Raw genomic sequence first — 23,343 nt, forward strand, 5'->3', positions numbered from 1 at the left:
CCTGTATCCCTGTTGTTTTTAAAAGTATGCTCAGTCTGAATCACCCCTCCAGCCATAAATTAAGGTTTGCTGACCAGTCTTATCATCCTTCTTCCCAGTTGCATTTTTCCAGCTGACTCAGGATCTTATGGGGTGTTAGATTTCCCCTGTACTACAGCTCATCCATCAGCAGCAGCAGCAGCAGCTCTGTGGGCGATACAAATGTGATGATTTTGTGGAGACACACACATTTTTTCTCTGGGACCAGTGCACTGTGTGCACTGTATTCTAAAGTGATGGATGTTCTCTACCAAACCCACCAATGTCAACATCAGTAGTCACTCTGGTCATGTGTCTACACATGTTACAGGTCCAGCGTGTAACATTTACAAGGGTTGTTGTCAGAAATCCAATATACTGCAGATAAATATGTCTATATAAAGTTTTAAATGGTGTTATTGCCTTATAATAATGCCTTTATATGCACTTAAGTCAAGGGCCTTGCTTTACAGAGAATGCCATCTTGAAATTCTCTGTTTCTAAAACAGCCATAATGTGTTTTTCATGTTTTTTTTAAGTGTAAACAAATGGACATAGTCGCCATGTGAAGACCCAGCTTTGCAACCAGGTTGGAACAAAGGGTCTGCATAGAGTTTGCATGTTCTCCCCGTGTGTGCGTGGGTTTTCTCCAGGTTCTCCCACAGTCCAAAAACACGCTTGTTGAGGAATTAGGCAAACTGGACACCATAGAAATTGACCGTAGGTGTGAGAGTTGATGGTTGTTTGTCTCTATGTGTCCCTGTGATGGACTGGCAACCTGTCCAGGGTGTAAATAGAGTTCTCTTTGCAACCTGCAGAACTGTCTCCTGGCGGCTAAATGCTACTCCCATCCTACATCCTGGGCTTTTCAAATTAGAAGATTATGTCCATTTTATATGTGGTGTGTGAGTGCAAGCTTTACACACCATTAACCATTAAGCTACACCATTATGATTTCTAGGCTTAATGGTTTGGTCCATAAAATATCTGGAAATAAGATGTTCTTGAATGTCTTGTTTTGTCCCCAAACCGAAAAAATTTCACTTTGAAATATTTCTTTGTTATATGGAGCAAAGAAACCAGATTTAAGAAGCTGAAAAATCGGAAAACTTATAATGTAAAAGCATTCAAATCGATTATAAAATAAGATGACGATTCATTTAGTGTTCGATTAATAATCGATTCATAGATTAGTCGTTGCAACCCTGCTGAATACAGTTTGATGTATTTGCTGAGCTCTTAATGCCATGTTCTGTTGATTGCACTTGCTAATCAGTTTCCTGACCATCGTCCACTGGGATTTGTGGGAAATGTTCATACATGTGAACCCACACCACTAACCCTGTGCATCACCAGCTGGCTTGAAGATGCTAAAGGAAACGGAAGGCAAACAGGATTATTTGAGCTTGAAATCTCAGTATCTTTAAAGCGAGGCTCACCTGGGAGACTGCCCACTGTGTGCAGCGCTGGATGACATCATTGCTTCCAGACCCAGTTACATTAGACCACATGCCACCCTGTGCAGCCAAGCCATGCCGTTCTAGCCGCCCTCTGGGCAAACAAAGGCCTCTTTCAGTCCAGTCCCTGCTGCGATCATGCAGAGCAGAAGCAATCTGTTCCTCGTGGCTGCTCGCTGTGAAGTGACCCAGCCTTTTCTTTGCTACAGATTTGCTGGTTTGTGCATTGTTTGTTTGTTTCTGTCTTTTTGGAAATTGCTGCTTGGTTGTGTCCATCTTGAGAAGGTGCATCATGAAGGCAAAGATGGAAAGTCCCACTCATCTGTCCAGGCCAATGCATCAGTCCACTAGAGATGGATCGTTTTACTTTTAAGTTTATTGCGTTGTAGGCAGATTTATAACTCTGTAGTACCTTGTGAAGGATCCAGCGCCGGGAAGAACGGGTGTGTTGATGAATTCTGGATGTCTCCTACAAGTACTAGAAGTATAGGTACTTCCTTGTACCCAAGGAATCAGAGGAGCTCTGGATCTGGATCGGCTTCATACCCAGGATTTTCTCTCACTGTCTCTCACTGTCAGGAAAAGGCTTTTATTTGCTATTCCCTTTGCCTGGAATGAAGCGCAGAAAGATTTGAAACTTAAAGGCTTGGTCTCACTGGATGTTTTCAGGAGAATGATGGACGACTTGGCGGCAGACGCATCTGTCTGTGGATGTTCTTGCTGATTACTGGTTTATTTATAATTGTGATCTTGGAAATTGCTTTTTTAATTGTTTGATGTTTCTGTATAACATGTATGGCTGCTGACTAGTTTGTTTGTAACCTTGTTGTGCTGCCTGTCTTGGCCAGGACACAATTGAGAAAGAGATTTTTAATCTCATTGGGATTTTTTCCTGGTTAAATAAAAAAATCAACCAATCAGAGTGCGCTGAGAATGGTTTAGTTCAGGATGCAAATGCTGCAATTTTGGATAATTTTGGAGAGAAATAGAATAAGAGACACCATTTACAGTATTTGCAGAACAGATATTTATAGAGGAGGTACTGTTTGTAATTCAGGTCAGGCTCACATAATTCAGGTAAGGACTAAAAGCTGTGTAAATAGAAGCAGAAACATATCTTTTCAACACAGTCACATACTAACAAGAATAAAAAAAGATACCAAACAACATTCCCACCACAAACACATAGTTGCCCTGTGTTACAAAGGCCCTGATTGTATTTCCACCATATTTCTCACTCATCATGTACCTTGTCGCTGTACCTTGCAGCCTGTAGAGAGACAATGGTGTAGTAGAGTCTCCTTGTAAGAAAGTGGAACAGTATTTTTTATTTTTTTTATTTCTTACTCATATTGACTGACTTTCCTGAACTCACCTTCCTTTTGATTGTTTAATACAAAGCTCCGGGGCCAGAATGCCATTTGTCTGACTGACGAGGTCAGAAACTGTCACGCACCTGCACTCCCATCAGCCCTCTGGGGAAATGTCACATCATCTCTGCTCTGCTCTGTTATTCGTCAGTCTTCCGTTTCCCTCTCACCTGCAGCATCAAGGCGCTGACCTCATTCAGTCACTTTGTGCAGACGAGTGTAGGTCCTCGAGAAAAAGAAAACCTCAAGACACTTTGTGTTCACACTGAAAGCGTTGTTTTTAGAGAGGGAAATTATAGAAATAAATGTCAATTTTTGTGTCCAAGACAGTAGAAGTTTTGTAATTTAAAATTGTGTCAGTAAAACCAAAAAAGGTTTGGAGTAAAAACTAAAAGTTTCAAAAAGTTGTCGAGCGGTTTAAAAGGGATACATGCGCCTTGACCCCACCTGCTCTTGCTCTGCTGCTGTATACATACAAACGCTCCCACAGTCAGGTCTGATGGTATTGCTTGTTGTCAGACAAAGGACGCAGCATGCAAATAATGTTGCATCATTTGTGTCCGCACAGAATAAAGAGAAGCAGAATAACGTTGCTGTTTTAGAATGCTTTATTTCCATCACCACATCAGAGATCAGTTCTGTTGTGTTAATCTCTCACAGTCCCTCTCTCTCTTTATTGCTTGGTAATTTGCTGTTTATCTATTGTGGTTAAAAGAATCAATACCTTAGCGTTATCTATTTGTCGGGGTATTGACATGTTGGTTTTCTCTCAATCAATTCTCCCTCCTTGTTCAAAGAGTCATTGGTTTCTGAGCAGAGAGCAAAAAAAAATGAAGGACTTCCGTAATTCGGTACTGATGTCTTTTGAATTCCCCGAGATAAGATAGGATTAACAATAATCAATAACGAAATAAGAGTTATTTGCAGTTAACACGGACATTTTTGTCATCGTAAACTCTTGACACGAGAAGCAGTTCTTGCACCGGTGTCATAGTTTGAGTTGGGTATTTGACACAAAGGGCTCTCTCTATTTTTGCTCAGCCTACCTTTTCCACTGCAGTGTGACAGAACTCTGAGGGGAAAGAAAAGTCACTTTTACCCAGTGAAGCAAAAAGTCCATTCTCCATTGTGATGATGCAGCAAAACCCTAATTATAAAACACCCAACACTTTCAGGGTTCTCTTCGCGTGGTCATGCACCAACCTTTCACTAACTGGATATAGTTTTATATCCCTTTCATGTGTGAGTGTGTCTGTGTTGTGTATTTAGAGGCTGGTGCTTGTTTTGATAAATGAAGGTACGTCAGGAGATCTAAAGTGACACGATACTGAGTGCGCGGTATGAATTTGAGAGCAGAAATTTGCTCAACTGCAAGACGACGAGCAGGCTCGGCTAAAACTAAAGAGTTTTTACTGTAATGTGTCATGTTATTTTATGTTCAAATGCATTTTAAATTGGCACCAAAAGAATATTATTTAGGAATATGTATCAAAGTCCAGATAATGGTGTTGAAAAAAGGTGTTTCACACACCTTGGAATGATTATATGTTCACCACAAAAATGATTCATCAAAATCACATTTAAGAAGCTGAAAAAGACTCAAACTGACTAAAGAATGATCAAAATAGTTGATTGATTTAGTTATTGATTAATAATCAGTTAATAGAATAGAATAGAATACGTCTTCATTTGCTCACCAATTACAGACCACAAATCATCACTGATTAAGACCTAAAACCACAATAAAAACACATTAAAATAACAGTAAATGAATCATTGCAGCCTTAACTGATACTGTATAAAATGCTTATTACTTTTGATACAGGCCTGACATTCTTGTCTCGATGCATAACTTTATTTTCTTTGTCATCTAAAACATTTTTTTAACAAATTGATGTAGGCAGAGAATGAATGAATGTGTTGCAGAAGTAACACAATATTAACAGTTAACCACAGGGGCTGCCACATTATGATTGTGTGTTCACATCAGGACGGGGGTTTCAAACATGAGCTCTTTTATTTCCCCGGCTGGAAACTTGTCAGTTTGCAATCATCTTACACTGATATTGAAAGCAAACACATCTCCTTTGTCCCGCTTTAAACATTTTCCCTTTGTGGAGCTGTTCAGAGTCGTGGCTTACTCACTTCTTCTTCTTCTTCTGTTCCGAGTCTGGCACAATCAAATCAATACCTTACGTAAGCTGCGTGGGAGACAGCTGAGGATGAATTTGTCACTCCTGTTACTCAAGAAGAACGTGTGCTATCTTTACATTGTGTGTATATTCTCCTGCAAGAGGTCGCCTACTTTCATTCAAAGGGCATTTACGGAAGAGTAAAGCCCTGACTGAGTGAGGAACAGACGCTTGCTGTTGCTATGAGACACAGCTCTGTTTTGAGGAAAGTTTAAATATATTATTGAACGCCTAATGCTCAGGCTGACGTGAGAGGAAATGATGCAAAGACCTCCGTTGTTATAGCACACGAACGTCCAGAATAAGTGACACGACATAGCGCTCTGACTGCAAAATGACCTCCCGTCGTGAAGCCTCGAGATTTGTGAGTTGATTGGTGTCGTGTCAGTTTTTTAAATCGGACTTTCACAGACGTCACGTATCTATTTTACTCTAAATGCAGATATAATTCACTACATTTACGTCCTGTGCTACTGAAGTGTTGCCCCCTGGTGGCTAACTGCTATTTCCATCTTACATCTTAAGACTTTCCAAACTCGAAGGCCCTGCATTTAAACCAGTGGTTCTCAAACTTCTTATACCAAGAACCACCCGAGAAAATATTGAGTTCTTGAAGAACTCCATTATCACCAAAGTGAAAATACAATGGTGTCAACAGGTCGAGCAAAGTCAGCTACAGACTTTTCAGAGGAGGCAGATTTAGTCCTAATAAGATCATTTGCTCTCTCCACTCCCATCACAAACAGTATTTCTGATTTTACCACCAGATGAAGCTCGCGTACCAGTGGTGGTACACATACCACAGTTTGAGAACCATGGCTTTGAAACTTTATCAACCTGTATCTTAATATTTTGCAGTGAAGCTGCGAAAAACCCGAAAAGCAGAAAGTCAAAGATAAAATGATTTAGAATGTTGATATAGGTAGACGAATTTCCAGGTGAATCCTGGAAGTACAGAGGGTTTTACTTCAGTCGGATTCATCTGTCATGTTCAGACAGATGAACATGAGCTGGAGCATACTGTGTAATCTGGCAGGCTCTATAGGCAGCAGGAAGAAGCCTCCTCTGGTGGGTTGATTGGGAAACACCAGGTGTGGGTGTTTCTGATTGATGATTGCAAGCAGGTGTGAGGAGACTCAAGATTGATGCCTTTGCAGCAAGAAGACCTGGGTTTGTGACCCGGATGGAACAAGGTGCTTTCTGCATGGTCTCCCTGTGTGTGAGACTTTTCTCCACGTTCTCCAGTTTCCTCCTACAAAAAATATGCAGATTTGGGGATTCGGCAAATTGGACCATAGGTGTCAGTGTGAGAGTGGATGGTTGTTTGTCTCTATGTGTCCCTGTGATGTGTGTCCAGGGTCCTTTCACCCTATGTCAGCTGGGATTGACACCAGTGCCCCACTCGTGACCCTCATGTGGAGGATTAAGCAGATATGGATGGATGCATATACTCTACAGATACAGGGCAGTTTTGTATGAGAGTATTTAGATTATTTTAGTTACTGTGTGGTGGGCAGCGGCTGTGGGGGGAGACTAAGTGTGCGGGGGGGGGGGGGGGGGGGGGGGATAAGTATAGATGGACAAAAAAAACAGTCAAAGTCAATCAAATGTCACCGGTGGGTCGTTACATGTCTGGAGGCAATTATCGGAAAACACACACATTTTCATCATTGATTTTAAAGGTCACAACTGTGTTATTACATGAAAAGAATTCTTAAAAGCATAGAAATTGCAGGTTGGAAATTTGTTTTCCTCTCTGCTGGGACACATTTAATCTCTTCTTTTGTCTTAAGACACCCGATGATGCTGGATCCTGTAAGTGAGTGCGTGTGAGGTTTTTAACCCTTCGGTCCCTGTGGGGCCATAGAAGACAATCAGCACCGTGTCTCTCCAGAGAAGACTTATGCTAAGCTGCATGAGACTGAAAGTGAAAGGACCATGATCGAGTTCTCCCTGCTGCTTTTAAAAAACCCTCTATTTTTTTGCTCTATTTCTGAAGATTCGCCCTAAGAGGATTGAGTTATATTAGCCGTTTAATCAGATTTTTCTGAAAATACCCGCATTTAATTAAGCACTGAAACCAATTAAGTTTTGTTCCTTTTCATTTTGTGCATCAAGGTTAGCTGCAGAGATGTCACAGGAAACGTAAACACAGTGTTTGTTTGCTTCTCATTCAGACCTGGCATTAACATCCATCCAGATAGACCAAGTCTGAACACAGTCCTTGAATGCGTCCTCAGATCAGATCCCAACAACCACACTTGGAGGTGCTTTGAGGAACTGTTGGATTCAGTGTCCTTGCAAGAACCCCAACTTGAACCCCAGCTTCCTTCTGGCAACTGTGTCGGTAGCGTGTGAATGATGAGGTGACACAGGGAGAAGGGAGGGCACTGCTGAAGGCAGCAATGGACAAGAAGTTTAAGATTCATTTTAAGGCTGAATTCACACCAGTATAGTCTGGAGGACTTGGTTAGATTGGATAGGGAATGCCAAAGGATTTCACACCTTCATTTGGTTGCGTTCACTTTCACACTACACTTTTGTAAGTGGGCCAAACCGCACAGTTAAAACAGCTGCAGCACTGACCATGAAGAAGAAGAAAAAAACCCACAAGGAATAAGAGAAATTGGCCAGGACCGAAAACGGCAATCCATCCCCTTCAGCCGGCGCTTTCACCCCAAAAACAAACAATGGATCAACACCAAATTTATGCAGCCTTCTGTTTTTCCTTTGGTGTTCAAACCTAATTAGTTTTTCACAAGAAGCTGCCCTGTATGAGCAGCAGGCCAGGCAGCGAGCTCTTCCTCACTTCCTCTCTTTGGTTCACTTCCCTTCTTCCCACATTCTCAGGTGCCACAGAGTTTGGATGAACGTTTCACACCTGCCCAAACGAAGCAGACTAAGAAACAAACTATGGTCTGTGTAAAGCATACCAAACAGCTCTGGCGTGAAAGCACCCTAGGATCGATCAAAACAAAACACTTTGTTATTTTTCTATAAAGCCGTGGAGAGTAAATATCTTCAGACTGTTCACTGTAGCTCTTTGGGGAACTGAATTGACATTTTACACATCGATATCTGGAAAAAAAGTTCATGGCAATAACATTAAAAACTATTACTGTGATATTAAACTGTCACAGAGGGCTTTATTGGGCCGTCAACCCTCGATTATGTCCGTTTTTAACTGTCCCTCCCCAGTGATCTGAGACGGTCCTCACTCCAACCAAGTGGGTCAGACTTTATGACCCACCCTTTGCCACATTTACCACAGTCAGCATGTGGAGCAGCATCGCAGGAAAATCTTCTTTCTTTTAGCCATTTATTGAGAAGATTGCATCTCCCTTGGGCCGCCATTAGAGGGTTAACACACAAGGGCAGTGGTGGGCCTTTTCACGCCTGTGTGCACACTGTCTATGGGCCAAACACTTTTCTGCGTTTATATGCCTGGTTTCACCACTGGGGTAGTGATGTGTTCTGAGGCTACGGAAGACAATGAAGTGGGCAAACTGGTACCAGGGGAGAGGAGGAGGGGGAAATCTGACTCTGCTCAGCGTGAAATGCTTAAAACAGCCAAAGGGTACTAATTCTGAGAAGTGGAGCTCAGCGTCTTTCCACCACTCACTCGCTTGATTGACTTGACGTTCTGCCAGTCACACAAATACGGCCTCTCAACAAATGCACAAGCTCATAATACTTAGATACTAATACACATACAATATGTACAGCAACAGATAGACAAGCATTGTGTTAGTTATTGTGTCATTTTGCAGCAGTGTAGTGCTTGACTTCAGAGGGATAAAGAGTCTGTGGTTTGCAAGTATGTACACTATTAAATATGTTGTAATGCTGTTAGTACACCAGGACATAGTGAGTGAAGTTCAGGCCACCAGACTGTAGACACTACAGTAAATACAACACAACATCAAGTGGATCCTTCATGCTCACAATGACATTGATAACACCAAATTTTTCAACTCCAAAGCATAATAGACAATATTTGGTCCAATCTATAATTGTAATAATGAATCTTGACTTATCCTCCACTTTTTTGGATTATGGAAGAATTATCCAACGTGATGTCATGACGACACAGAACATGGAACCTCCACACACAAGGGCAATGAGTGAACCGAGATTTTAATCAAGAACATACTTTCACCTATATTTGCCTCCCCACGTACAATTGAACAGGTTTCATATTATTATTCCCATTATTCTCCTCTGAAATGATTTATTTACAACTTGCCAGACTGGATGATGTGGCTGTTGTCACCTCTCTGGTCAGCAGTACTTGTAAGCTGTTAACAAGTGTGCCGCTTTGGACTATGCAGTCTCACATTGGGCTAAGTCGAAGTGACAGAGGAGGAGGGAAGTTCTCCAGAGATGGAGCCCTGAGGCTCATTCTTTACTGCAGCCCAAATGATTCTGAAGTGTAAAAAAAAAATTCCACACACAACAAAATATAATAATTTAATCTAATACTCAAACGGATGCATGTACAGTAGATGTGATTCTGTTGAGTTGATTCAAATGTACGAGTAGAAAGGGTCCATTCCCAACTGATGTTATCTCCTGTGACTTCATGTTCAATCAGCCCACTTGACAAAAATAGGAGAGGCTTCAGCTGGGAAATATCCCTCTTTGAGTAATAATAGTTAAAAGGCCAAGAATTCAGAAGGGAAATTACAATTGACAGTACAAAGATAACTGTGTCTGACTCAATCCTCCGTCTCTTCTTTCTGCCCTTGTTTTTTTTTCTGTTTCTTGCCGTTCTTTAAAGATCTGACAGTTGCAGTTCACTGAGGGAAAAGCACGATGCTTTGCCTCTGAGCAGTGTCAGCTGATTCTGCAAGCAGCGCCATCAAGGACAGTTTTACAAGCAAACGTTTGACAAAGAGCAGGGGAGGTGACGTCTCATTGACTCCATCAGTGCACAGTCAGAGGTCGTTTGTGACATGAAACCAATGAGCGTGCGCCTCAAAGTGAGGAGTTTCACATCCTCAGCACACAAGGTTGCTGACAATCTTGTCACACCAGTGGTGTCGCCTATAGCTCATAGTATCCATCATGGTACAGTACAGCACGGTTTGGAATAGTATGGTCTGTAATGGTAAAGCCCTCGGTCAGGCTTGCAACAGAACCTTTACTTGGTATGCAGGGTGTGCACTGTGTTGTGTCAGCGAGATATGTAGCATATCATTGTAAAGGTGCGTCGACAATGAACAACAGACGACAAACAACGCAGTATATACAGCAGCTTGTTTTTTTTCCTGCTTGTTTTGTGGTCTATGAGAATAGACTGCAGATGTTGTAGAAACACTGGTGTGCAAGAGAGTGACACTTTTTTCTGTCACCCAATAAGCTGACTGCCATGGGTCTGGATATTCCATACCATACCATTACCCAAGTACCCCAAGGGAAGTGTACCGGTTATTTTAGATGAATAAAGTATCTTTCTATCTATCTTATTTTGGCACTATTCCTATAGAAACACAGAAATATGTACTGAAACGTACCAAATCGTAAACACGCCAAATGTGTTACACAGGTATAGACCATGTGATGCCCTTTCCTGGCACACATGTTCACTTTGGATGTGACACCTTCAGGCTGCCATAGCTAGTTACTGTGAGTGCTGAAGCCACTGGACTGGACGAGCAGTGAAAAGTTGCAGTCATAACTTCGTTCCCACAGAGTTTAGGACATATATGCCTGTAAGTACAAGTGTGCATGTTGCCACGTGTTACTTTATGTTAAGCATGTTAAGGAAAACGGTCGTTTGTTTAGTTTTAATTTACCGCGATCGTAATGCTAATTTCGTTAGCCCGTCAATGGCGTTTTCCATTATGTGTTAGCATCAAGCTAACAGAGTTATCACAAATTGTTTTTCACATGGCTATAGCAGCTTTGTTAGCTATATTTGACAATGTTTAGACCTTATTTCATACTGTAGATGCTGTTGTATCTTACTGTGTGTGATTTTAATGTTATTTTCTTGTGTATATTTTAGTTTTACAGTACCTTCTTTTAAGAGGCAGCAAATAGTCTTTGTCTCTCATTTGGAGAACTGTTTCTCTACCTGCCTAAACTAAACACCAACGTTGAGGGAGGGCATATAGACCATACACCCACTACAAAAGGACTATGCACAAGGATATGTCTCACCATCATTGGACAGAGCTTGTCATTTTCATAGGACAAACAAATTGAATATAGTAAAATTTCATCATGACTGCTCTGTTTTTTCTAGGAAATTGCGCTGGTGGTCTGGCATATTAGGCCATCTGCATATTAGGGACGTATTAACTTGCTAGCACTTTTTAAATTGGGAAACCCAGGCATGGCACAGTACTAATAGTATTTCCCTCCCTGTTATTATTATCTAACCAGAACAATATACCCACTATAGACCACACTACTCCACTGAAGCACATCAAGCAGAAGGTGCAGTGGTAGTTTTTAAATATAACAAGGTTCAATGGTGAACAAGACTACTACTTTCTTTGCCTGAGAGTGGGTCAAATAGCCTCAGCTAAGGGAAGGAGAATGGAGCTCTATGTGAGACACCTCATTATAGAAAAAGCCCAGGGCTGACAGACACACACACACACTCACCATTAGAATTATAGCCCAAGTCCAATTAGTCGACTATGTAGTGCATCATTTAACAGTAAATTCTCACAATGAACCCTTTCGTGAATAGTTCCTGTCAACGTTCTTAAATGCCATTTATGAAATGGATTTTTTTTTTAATGCTAATGCTTTAGAAGCACTAACTGCAGCCTTTTCCTAGAAATCCAATAGTGCAGTTGATGGCGATATGACACTTAACACCAGTGTCATATCGCATAATAAGTCATTGTGGGAATGTATCTTTGCATAGCAACCCCAATGTAAATGTATGGTGCAGTGCTTGCCAGTTATTTTCAGTGATTAATTATTATTTAAAAGTTGGCCAATTATTGCATGTGACACATTTTTTGTTCTCATAAACTCATAAAATGCGGTGTCATCTAGCGTCTCATGCACCACGGTGTGTGTCGTAGCTGCTCTGCTCTACTTATAGATATTTCATGGGACTACACTGTGCCTACATGTCTTAGAAGTTAGCTCTGCAACAGAATGAATGAGACGGTTTTATGGGCTGATACAGTCTAAATCACCAAGACTGATTTATTTCTTGTGTGGGGAGAGAGTGAACTGGCGCATCACTGCTCGAACTGCCAAAAAAAATGAAGCATTGTTTATATGCAAATCCCCAAGCATGACACCAGTCGTGCTGCTTGTTTTGTTCTAGGGTATTTGTCACACATTTTAAGTAAGAAGACTGAATTGTTATGCCAATAGGGAACAAATCCAAGTTCACAGGAGAAGTGGAGAAAATAATAAAAAATACAAAACAAATCATGGCTAACAAATGACCAAAATGCATCTTCCTGTGCGTGGTGGTCCAGACACTAGGATATATTTTGAAACAGTGACACCCACAATGATGAGCCGTTTTGTGCAGCTGAGAGTTGTGACAGGAAAGCTATGAGCTGGCAGTAAAATCCATCACTGGTGGTTTGAGGGAGTAATGACTCAGGCATGTTTATTGAGAGAGACGTGTTCACTTCCATTTCCCAGCAGGGACCCGCAGAATCATCGAAGCACAAGTCACAAACAACTCTAGAGCTGCCGTTCACGTGGCGAGGATACAATCCTGTCTAAAACCCTTCAATCTTCTATAAAGTGTTTTCAATAGGCGGAGTATTCATGTGTATTTATTGTGTTGAATTCTCCAGTGACTGCTGGAATGTTACAAAGATGTCATAAGCCCTTATTTAGCCAGTGTACTTCCTGTACTGATGCCTTGAGATGTATGTGTTTTGTAGGAGCTTAATTGCAATTTGTATAATGTATAGTAATTAGCGTGGATTCATTTTGTTGAATGCTTTTGTGTTGAGTTTATTTGCGAGTAAATTGAGAGTACATTTTTTAATTGTTTGGAAAGCTCCAGTGTGTAACATCTGTCTCTATAGGTCAAAGTAGGTCATGGACTGCGGAAGAAGAAGTTATTTATTATTTGATTTTGGTTGCTATAGTGCAGTGTACTGACACTGTGTTTGTGTTTTCTTTGCTGTTTTCTCTAGTTGTAAATAAAACATAAACTGTTAGGCTTATGAATGGTTTGTGACGGTTGTCATCGTCAAGGTTCCTCTTGTTAGTCAGTGGAGCTATGCAATTTTTTGGAAAAATGCAAACTCTTCAGTTCTTTTTTTAATCATGATTCTTTCCAGTAGAAACAGACATGTGGAATGAATCCAATCTGTTACAACTGCCTTAACAATATGTTTGAATTATGCATGAAAAACACTTGGTTGCTGCTATTAATGTCACACCTTCTGTTGAATGGCTTATGTTTTACAGCTTTTCCATCCCACAGTTTTATAATTACTACTTCTAATTAAACTATATTTCCTCCCATAATTAGCAACCCTTATCCTTGAGGGGTAACAGATGAAACCATCTACCAAACTTCGATAAGGGCTTTGTTATTTCAACCTTTTTTTCCACATATTGAATAGAGTGATAATAAACCTCACTGCCAAATTACAATTTTATTTCTATCTACCATGATGAATTAAATTAGAAGAACTTGGCCTTCAAATTATTTCTTTATATGGCTTTATTTGTGTTTACCATATTAGTCTTAGAAGGACACATTTGTTAAGAAGCCTGCAGGGTTACAGCTCCACAAAAAATGCTGGAATCATTTTGAGAGAGTCATCAGGAGATGCTTAAATTACCCTCGCCTTAATTCCTCTTAATACCAACATCCATTTCATTATTCCAACCGGAGACCATTGAGAAAAGTAATTATCCATATCGTTCTATCCACCGTTCTCTATTATTCTCTATTATTCTCTATTAAATCCTCCCATTTCCTCCCACATTTCGCTCGGTGAAACCATTTCAAGTGAAGTGTATTGACTTTTTATACACTGTCAATACCACAGTAAACAAACCAGGAGGCTGTTGTTTCACTGTCAAGATGCCAGGGCAATGATGTGAACGTATTCTTTAAAATGTTTAGTTCTGACTTTAGTTCTGACTCAAGGCAGACTGGAGTGTTTGTAATTTGGCAGGAAAGCACCAGAAAAAGTCTGTTTGTTTTTGTGCTTTGTAATCCAGCAGAATGCACAGTCCAGCACTTTTTAAATGTGTTCACACAGCCATGTTGGCAGGAGAAGCTTACGCAAAAATGAATGGGGCCAGTGTCGGTTTCATGTTGTCTGAGTTGTCTGCACATTTTAAATTCACAGAGACCAAGTTCTACATCACAGAACCATTCCATATCTGTGAAAGGTTAGATGGTAACAATCAGAGTGGAATTACTCTGATTATTATCCCGACATCATCAAATTGCTGACAAACCTTCTCTCATCCTACTCCAGAGAACAATTATTATTATTGTAAAATGAACAAGATATTAATTAGTGTTGGCTTCTGTACCTGATGTAATTTGATCACAAGCACAAGCAGAATCAGTTCCCCGTGGATTCTCATCGATCTGTCTTCTATGCTCGCGTTGAGCATGTTTTATGACCACCCCTGCCGTCTCATAGGATCTGTGAAGATCCATGTTTGGTTGTTTCCGACGGTTTTGTCTCAACAGCTTACCGAGTGAGGAAAGTGTGTTGTGTTGTTATTTCATTTTATTGTATGTGTGTGTCATGAATGGATCGTGACCACTCATTCTGCCGCCAAAGCTCTTCCAATAAAGCTCAAATGTACAAAGGAGACAATTCCCATGATCCTATGCTGGGAATTCCTGACTTTATCAAACTCTGTCTTTGTTTTATTGTTTCTAATGAGAGACCCATAGTGTCAAAAATTACATAGTGAGTGTTTTATAGGCGGTAAAGACTCAAAGGGTCCATGAAACAATATACTTGAACAAATGTTTTATTTGTATATGGTTTTATCTTGTAGTTTGGTGAAACAGACCTGATTTTACAGTGTAAATTGTAAAATAAACATATAAGAAGAGCTTCATATTAAATGTAGGTGGCAGTATGTTGGCCTTTGTGTGCTCTCTATCCCAGCTGAAGTAGCAGGGTCATAACTTGAGCTCTATTCATGTCGGTCATGAAACAGCATCAGTCTGACTCATTAACCAGCTCGATCTCTCTGCTTATGAATACAAAGAAATCACCTCAGGGCTTTGGGTACCTTTGGCTTTACATCACCATACACACACAGTCACTGATGTCATGTTTCCACTCGTCTCACTGTAAAGTGATATTATCTTTTATTAATGGTCTGTGCTCCTGGGTTGACATGGAGACCATTTCAATGATTAATCTGAAGGGAAAGTGCCCATTGTACGGTGGGGGGCTCAGTAGGAAGCAGGAAAACGAGTGTGACGTTTTGACTCAAAAGCATCGTTTTAATTAGTGTTTGGTTGTTGGCAGCACTCCAGGAAGCCGTGTGTAAAGTCAAATGTTCACATCAAATCTGGACTTGATTATAGGGTGACATAGTATTTCAAATAATTTGTGTTTTCTTCCAAATATCTTCTAAGTACATTTGTTAATGGAGACCAGAAGGGTTCAACATCAGTGTAACATTTAGGAGAATATATTGGCAAAAATTAAATGTATTACCCGTAAGTGTATAATCACAGCCTTAAGATGAGCCCTTTATACATACTTTAGTTGCTCAAAAGGACAAATGTGTGTTTCATGTTCTGAAGCGAAACCTTACTATGCAAACAAAGAAGACTGGCTTCCATTCTGGTTTGTCCCTCACATGCTTGGGAAAGGGAGCTATCAGCAGAGGAGTCCTTTTTTGGTTTCAGTCTCACCATTCCTCTTTAACACAACTTACACACTGGATACTGTGGTTGCTTCACAGAAATATTGTTCGAGTTTTTGAGTTCTTAAACTGGTGCCATCCTGTGTGACCCAGTTTTCCCTGCAAGGGTTTTATTGTGTCTCTGCATCTTGGCCATTGCGCCCTCATGACCCTTACTGAATAAGGAGTACAATTACAGTAATTACCAGAAATTAGGTCGCTTCAATGTCTTCACAGTGATTTTGAACTTCTTTGATTTTTTAAAATGCTATTAAGCGTTAACATGCAGTCCTTTTTCTGTCACATATTTATCGTACACAATCACATGCTGCAGACACGTTCAACAGGAAGCGTCATGCCTAGGGACATACCACTATGTCCTTGCAGTTGAAAGAGCTGAGCCACTGTTGCCCGTTCATATTAGAGAACAAGAACAGATACACATCAAATAAAAAATACACATATAATACACAAAAACAATGCAATAAGCATAATCGCAAAGGCTACAGTGTAGCATATGCTGTATGTTATGCAACACATATGACCAAGGGATTAGTCATTACTGTTAATGGATTTTATGAAGGTAATCCGTATCCTTAAATTATCATCCTTGCATCAGATAAGGCTCTATCATTTATTTGACAGGAATACTGAACTCAAAGATTGACTTGAGAAAAATCACAAATCACGCAAAGTTTTTGCTGTAGGTTATTAGATCCATCCATCCACATTTGAGGCTTGCTGATGCATAGTTGCAAGGAGATTACAGAAGGTTTAATATTAAATAGCATTTATTCAACAGAGCAGAATTTAACACGGTCACCTTTTTTTTTCTTTTAAACTCCTTCCACCCCAGGTCAAAACCAACAAAACCCTTGGTAAACCTGCCATGGCTCCTGTTTGGGCGTGTATTAAGATGCCAATCTAGGCAAAGAAATAGTTCATTATGATTAATTAGAAATTTTCAGGACATCCTTTCACTGCAACAATCACCTCAATCTTTGTAATTAGAAAGACTAGAGTGTGTGTGGGGAGGGGGGTTAATGCAGCTGTTCTCAATGTGAGGCAGAGATGGAGGTGGGGGGGCAATGAGGAGTAAGAGTAGGGTGGAGGGGTGGGGGTAGATGGTGGGAGTGTTGTTGAATACTAACAAACTTGCTCTTTCTATGCAACAAAAGAACAGATGTCCTTTCTGCCTGAGCCTGTCGTCCCCTTACAGAAGCTATTTTTTTTTTATTCAAATATATGTTACGCTTTGTTGCCTCCTGTGGCTGCCCGTAATATCTGTTCTCATAAATCAGAAGGAAAAATCATGCTTTATACATTGTGTATATATATATATATATATATATATATATATATATATATACACTGTATATAAATATATGTATATACCTTTTTATACCTTTTTAACCCACTGAATACATTATGTATAAGAACATTACTACTGTATGCAGCAGTATGCAATTTAAATACAAACTTTTATCCAGTATTATATACAATTAATACAAGAAAACCTATATAACAATATAACAAATATGATGATACTAACATTTAGCATTTATCCTCATGCATATACCTGCAGAAAAGGTGTTGAGGTCTTAATAAAACAAGACTTTGAGTCAGCACTCAGAGCAAATCTCATACTGGGGGTTTGATCACGCCAAAGAATCACGGCAGTAAAGAGACAAGCCCAGAATTGACAGGACTTTGTCGTAATGAAGAGCCTGTTATCTCCAGGCTCGGTGATGACATGGAGGAGAGCTGCTGCCACTGACACTTTTACTGCTGTCATAAGGCAGAGGAGCACAGAGAGGGAGAGACGGAGTGACCTCCTCATAAGTCATTACGAGGACTGAGACCTGAGTGGTTGTCACACTGAACTAACATGTGATTCAGAAATAGTGCTCTGAAATGCTTTGTTCTGGGGCTGGAAAATAATTAAATAGTTAATAAATTACAGTAACAATGTTACTGTAATTTATTCTGCAATGGAATAATGTTTCAATATGGAGATGGTAGGGGAGGGGAAGGGTTAGGGTTGGGTAGATGGTAGGGGCATTGGTCTGTTGGTAGAGGGTCCTATAATATATCCTTTAATTCTGCTAACACCAAATTTTGTTTGACAGAGATAAGGTTTTTTGTTTTTTTTTACAGTTTTGCCCATTAAGCAGGTCGGATTTCCTAAAAATCCAAATACATTTTTTAAATTTTTTTGTGACTGGGTGGGTAGATTCTTTCCAAAAATATAATGGGAACATACTTTGGTGATCGCCTACCCTTCACAAAAAATTCAGATTGATCTGTCAAAAACTGCAGTCAGGAAGTTGCTAACAGGAGGAAAAACTAGAGTTAGGGTTATGGAGATGGTAGGGGACGTTTGGGTGACAACTTGGTCTATGGTAGAATACCTGGTCCTATAGGCAAACCCAAATTCCCCTCAAATCTGATTAGTCTTAAAAGAGTTGTTTTTTTTGGAGTTTTGCCCATTATAAGATAGGGATTTCTTGAAAATGTTACCTACTGTTAAACTAGTGCAACACAACCTTTTTTTATTTTAATACACTGTCAAGACTTACAATCTAAACCATCATATTCTGTCTAAAACCCCCCACAATAAATTATGTTTCAACAAACTGATTTCTTCACTAAGTGGTTTGTTCAACAGACAGTGGGGCTAAAAGCCATCAGACAAACAGAGGAGTGTTAGCAAACAACATGTGTGAATGAGTACTTGAAATCCCTCCACCAGTCAGCAGGGGCACTGCTGAGGAACACTCACACACCTGCAGATCCCCTCTCTGCAAAAATTTAAATAAAAATCATCAGAGTCTGAGACATAATTTTAGCATGATTTAACATGATTTAACATGATTAAAGCATGAAAAATGAAAAATGTCCCCTGTTAGAGTGGAGGTCCCCTGTTAGTGGATGTGTAGCGATGCCGATGTCCACTGTGGTTAGTTTTACTCAGACACTCAGACAAGTTCTGTTTTTTTTTTTGTTTTTTGTTTTTACATCTAACATAAATACAGATATTGAAATAGTGATGTAATATTTGTAATAACTATGACAAATAATGACTTACTGTGTGAGACGGGGTTAGAGCGGCTGTTTTAGTGATATATCTGTCACATATCGACCGACATCTCTTGCATTTCTTATCTAAACAATGTCATTCAGCACTTTACACTTTGGAATTTTGGACAGTTATGTGATTAACACTTATAGCTGGATATGTGGATATATATATATATATATACATATATATATATATATATATATATATATATATATATATATATACATATATATGTAGTAAAAAAATGTACAGGGACACTCACAGCCCAAAGAAAAATGAAATGAAATGACATCTTGAAGTATCTTGTGCGATTCATATTATTTTATTACTTAATTTATTTCGGTACTCCACATGTGACTGGCTGGTGTTTTTGTTTGTATTATGCAGAACACAGTTCAGAGTATGTGTCCCCACCGGTTATATACGGACTCATATTTCTTTTTTGACACAGGAGGGATTGTCCCGGCTTCTCTCTCTCCTATTATATACACACACTTGCTTCTCAAATGGAAGCTTCCTCGTCACTTGTGAGATGCCAGCATATTTAATCCATCCTCTCTCTTTGAGCTCTACTTTTAGCCATGGATGGGATTTAAAGTATATTCCAGACTCTTCAGATTGCTCAGTGGATTAATATTGGATGAATCTGTGACATATCTGCAGCGGGGATTAAGACAAATCTGACACACATTCTGCTTTATTTGTCATGTTGAGCCATAGGAATGTTCTCTTAGCCACAGTCTCACATGTGATTGGTTGCTGTGTTCACGCCTGTTAAATATATACCCTCTCTTCATTTCCAGCGTGATGCAAAGGGACAGTATCTGTTCGACCTCATCTGCCACCACCTCAACCTGCTAGAAAAAGACTATTTTGGCATCAGATATGTGGATCCTGACAAACAGCGGGTAAGTGTCACTACAGTAACTGTGAGTCTTTATTATATCATTTATTTAAAAAAATAAATAAAAGGTGAGTTAACCCTCTTTTGACCGTCATGATACTCAGGCCACCTGGATTTATATCGATTTTATGGCTTATGAGTGAGTGCTTCTGCCCCTTTTTCCAAGATAACCTTTACTATTACAGTGGCCTTTGCTTAACAGAAAGGGTAATAAAACACACAAACAACACACGCTGTAGCTGGTTTGTTAGAAACATGGGGGCCACAAAGTGGCAGCTTTAAGTGCATATAAAAAGGTTTATGTATATTCAACTCTTATTGTACCAATAAAGCCTGCTAAATGTCACACACTGGGTCTTTAACACTCATGAGACATTCATTTTCTCATGCTTTTCTGTATTCCTTAATTTAATCACAACAGGCGCCAATGTATTGCACAATTGAAGTGAAGATAGATAGATAGATAGATAGATAGATAGATAGATTATTCATCAAATTCAGGCAGGTTTAAGTTAAAATACCATATAAAAATCACATGCTTGCCTGTACTACTTTAAAATGGATTGCATTTGATTTATTTGAAGACTGGGAGTGAGGCGACGGACGGCGCAGAGTGAAATTTCGTGTTCCTAAACTTCCTGTTATTCACGCCGCCTTTCTTCGGCGCGTTGGCCGCTCCGTCAGACTACTCCTCCGCTGCACTGCTCGATTCATGAAGTATGCACACGTTTGCAGATCAAGCTGATGTCCTGCAGAAAAGTCATTCTATTTTGGGGGTCGTTGTTGTTGTCAAGACGGTAAAAAAGATGGAGGGAGAATATGCTCCCAGAAGAGAATGGAGATAGTGAGTCTGGAGCTCTCCAGACCTGATGTCTTCCCGGCCGCACTGACATGTTTAACAGTATTGTTGTCGCACCATTGTGTGTCACAAACAGGTTTTACCCACAAAGCTGTGTCAGTAGTAACAGCCAACTGCAGCTGACAATGATGTTAAAAGGCTTGTTGGTTTTTCTCAGTAAAATCTTAATATTTCTCTTTTTCTTTTTTCTCATTTAGCACTGGTTGGAGTTCACCAAATCGATTGCAAAGCAAATGAAGTGTAAGTAGTTTTAAGTTTGTTTATTTGCTTGTATGGATTTAAAACATTCTCAACAAGTTCTGGGAGTTTGAATAGCAGTTCAACAAAAAACCCTAAATATAAAACACGAATAACAAACTTCTTCAGTTACATTTCTTTTTTTTTTAAGAGTCTCAAACACCTGAAGTTGTTATATTTGAGTAACTCAGCACTATGCTACTTTATATAATGAGTAGTTCTTTTTTTATTATTATTATTTCTTTTCATACAATAAGGCACGTCATCATTTAAATGTTCAATCTCCAGCTGAGTGTTTGATAAATGACGTGAATGTTTGTTTCCTGCAGCTCAGCCTCCGTTCACCATGTGTCTGAGAGTCAAGTTCTACCCCCCTGATCCTGCTTCTCTTAAAGAGGAAATCACTCGGTAGGAAAACAGAGGAATCCTCTGTTTTTTTCTTTTCTCTCTCTCTCTCTCTCTTCTCTCTCTCTCTCTCTCACCTCTTGGTCAGTTCACCAGTTATGAAGAAAGACATGATTTGTTTGTTTTTTTTCATAAGGAGAGTTCAATCGTTTGACGAGCGACTGTGCAGGCTCTGAAAGTTTTAAACAATGTGTCTCTGCCTAAAACATTATGCATGAGCCTCCATAATTGAAAAATGCGTAATGAGTACTTCACGATACATCAGCATAATTATTTAATAGAACACAGTTTGCAGGAGGAGGAGGAGGAGGAGGAGGAGGAGGAGTAAAGCAGGGAGGATGAGGTGTAAATCCTCCTCTCCAAAAGACAAAGGGTTGAAGCAACAACATGGTACATTTATCCATTTAAAATACATTTTTATGTGTAATTGTACCTGTCTGTGCTTCAATTTTTCACATTTGTTTCTCTGTTTTTTCTTTAATTGCTTCACCATCTCACAAAAAAATACAATACCTCTATTTTTATATTTATATATATGTATACTTATATATACATATATATATATATATATATATATATATATATATATATATATATATATATATATATATGTATATGATGCATTTAAATGCTACAAACTGAAGAGCAGTGAGTTCACACTGTTTTCACTGAGAGCCACCAGCTGGTTCATGATTGTATGGATAATTTACTGATTTATGCATCACTGACTGACCGGGGGAGCGCACTCTCTCTCTCTCTCTCTCTCTCTCTCTCTCTCTCTCTCTCTCTCTCTCCCCTCTCTCTCTCCCTCTCTCTCTCTCACCCTCTGAGGTGTAATGACATGAAATGTGCTCCACATGTAGAATGTACATAATGAACAGATGAACAGAGCAGACAGATGAGATGGGGGGCAAAGGCCACTGGTTGTGAGTGGAGAGGAGGAGAAAGGGGAATGAAAAGGCTGTGAGTGTGTGTGTGTGTGTGTGTGTTTGTGGGGGGGGGGGGATGAGAGAGTGGTGGACACAGACACAGAGAGAGAGACAGGGTATATAATCATTCACACATATGAGGCTCGTTCTGTGTCCTCTCGTTGTAATTGCTTTGAACGTTTTACCTCGTCTTTGTCGTGTTTGTCAAGTTTAAAAATCACGGATGGATCCTTTTTCACGGCAGCCATTTTGACAGGTTGTTGTAGGAAAAGAACGATGGCTGAGTTCCATTTGGCTTCTTCAGTTTTTCAGGTACATGCTGGTCACATGGGCCTGACTAATACACGATCTGAACACAGCCTTTTGGCACTTTTCCTTTATACAGTTATAGCACTACTCAGCCCCTTCTTGCTTTGGTATCAGGCGCGTCATTTTCTTTCACTTCATAGAACCACGACTGCACGAAAGTGCAGATTTGTTCCCTGAATTGTTCTGTACTTCCTGTATAACTGGAGCACAGACTCTGTCAAACGGGTTGTGATTCGGCTCATGATCGCCTTTGTAAAGCCATAGTAGCTAATATTTCTTAGAATATTAAAGCAGTTATACACTTATACAAACATTAGAATGGGTAGTATATTCAATTTCTGCCCTGAAATTCTACATGTTGGACCTTCAGTGTTTTCTGTAAAACATTCACATTAAATATAATAAGTACTGTATGTTCTCTGGGTGTCTTTATATACGTCCCTTTACGTCATCAGCATTAAATGGCTGTTGAATTATTACCCATTTATTCATCACATCCTCAATAAGGGTTTGTTGAAAGCCCTGCAGTGTGAGTGAAGTCCATGGTTAAGCTCTTTAATGCACATCATCTCCATACATGAGGTGCTTTTAGCTTTGGTGGAAAATGGCCTAGATACTGTACACTGTACTTCCTGTTTGCCAATCCCAAAGTCCTCAAGTCTAATACAAAATAATGAGTATTATTTTGTAGGTTTCATTACCAATCAGAAGCTGTGTCTGTGTTAAGTTTCATCCCTGGGGA

General features: G+C 39.7%; 1 protein-coding gene across 3 annotated transcripts in view; it reads left to right on the forward strand.

Annotated features, from left to right (window-relative positions):
* LOC131469656 (FERM domain-containing protein 5) overlaps nucleotides 1-23,343 on the forward strand; it is a 67,995-nt gene that overhangs the window by 26,778 nt on the left and 17,874 nt on the right. For 2 of the 3 annotated variants that reach the window (XM_058644874.1, XM_058644875.1), the window contains exons 2-4: nucleotides 19,762-19,866; nucleotides 20,919-20,961; nucleotides 21,288-21,366. In XM_058644874.1, the coding sequence (XP_058500857.1) occupies nucleotides 19,762-19,866; nucleotides 20,919-20,961; nucleotides 21,288-21,366 (227 nt within the window). Of the gene's footprint in view, nucleotides 1-10,664; nucleotides 10,752-19,761; nucleotides 19,867-20,918; nucleotides 20,962-21,287; nucleotides 21,367-23,343 lie in introns of those variants that run through there. The other variant, XM_058644876.1, reaches the window with a different exon arrangement.

This window comes from Solea solea, chromosome 12 (assembly GCF_958295425.1).
Source record: "Solea solea chromosome 12, fSolSol10.1, whole genome shotgun sequence".
Classification (NCBI taxonomy): domain Eukaryota; kingdom Metazoa; phylum Chordata; class Actinopteri; order Pleuronectiformes; family Soleidae; genus Solea; species Solea solea.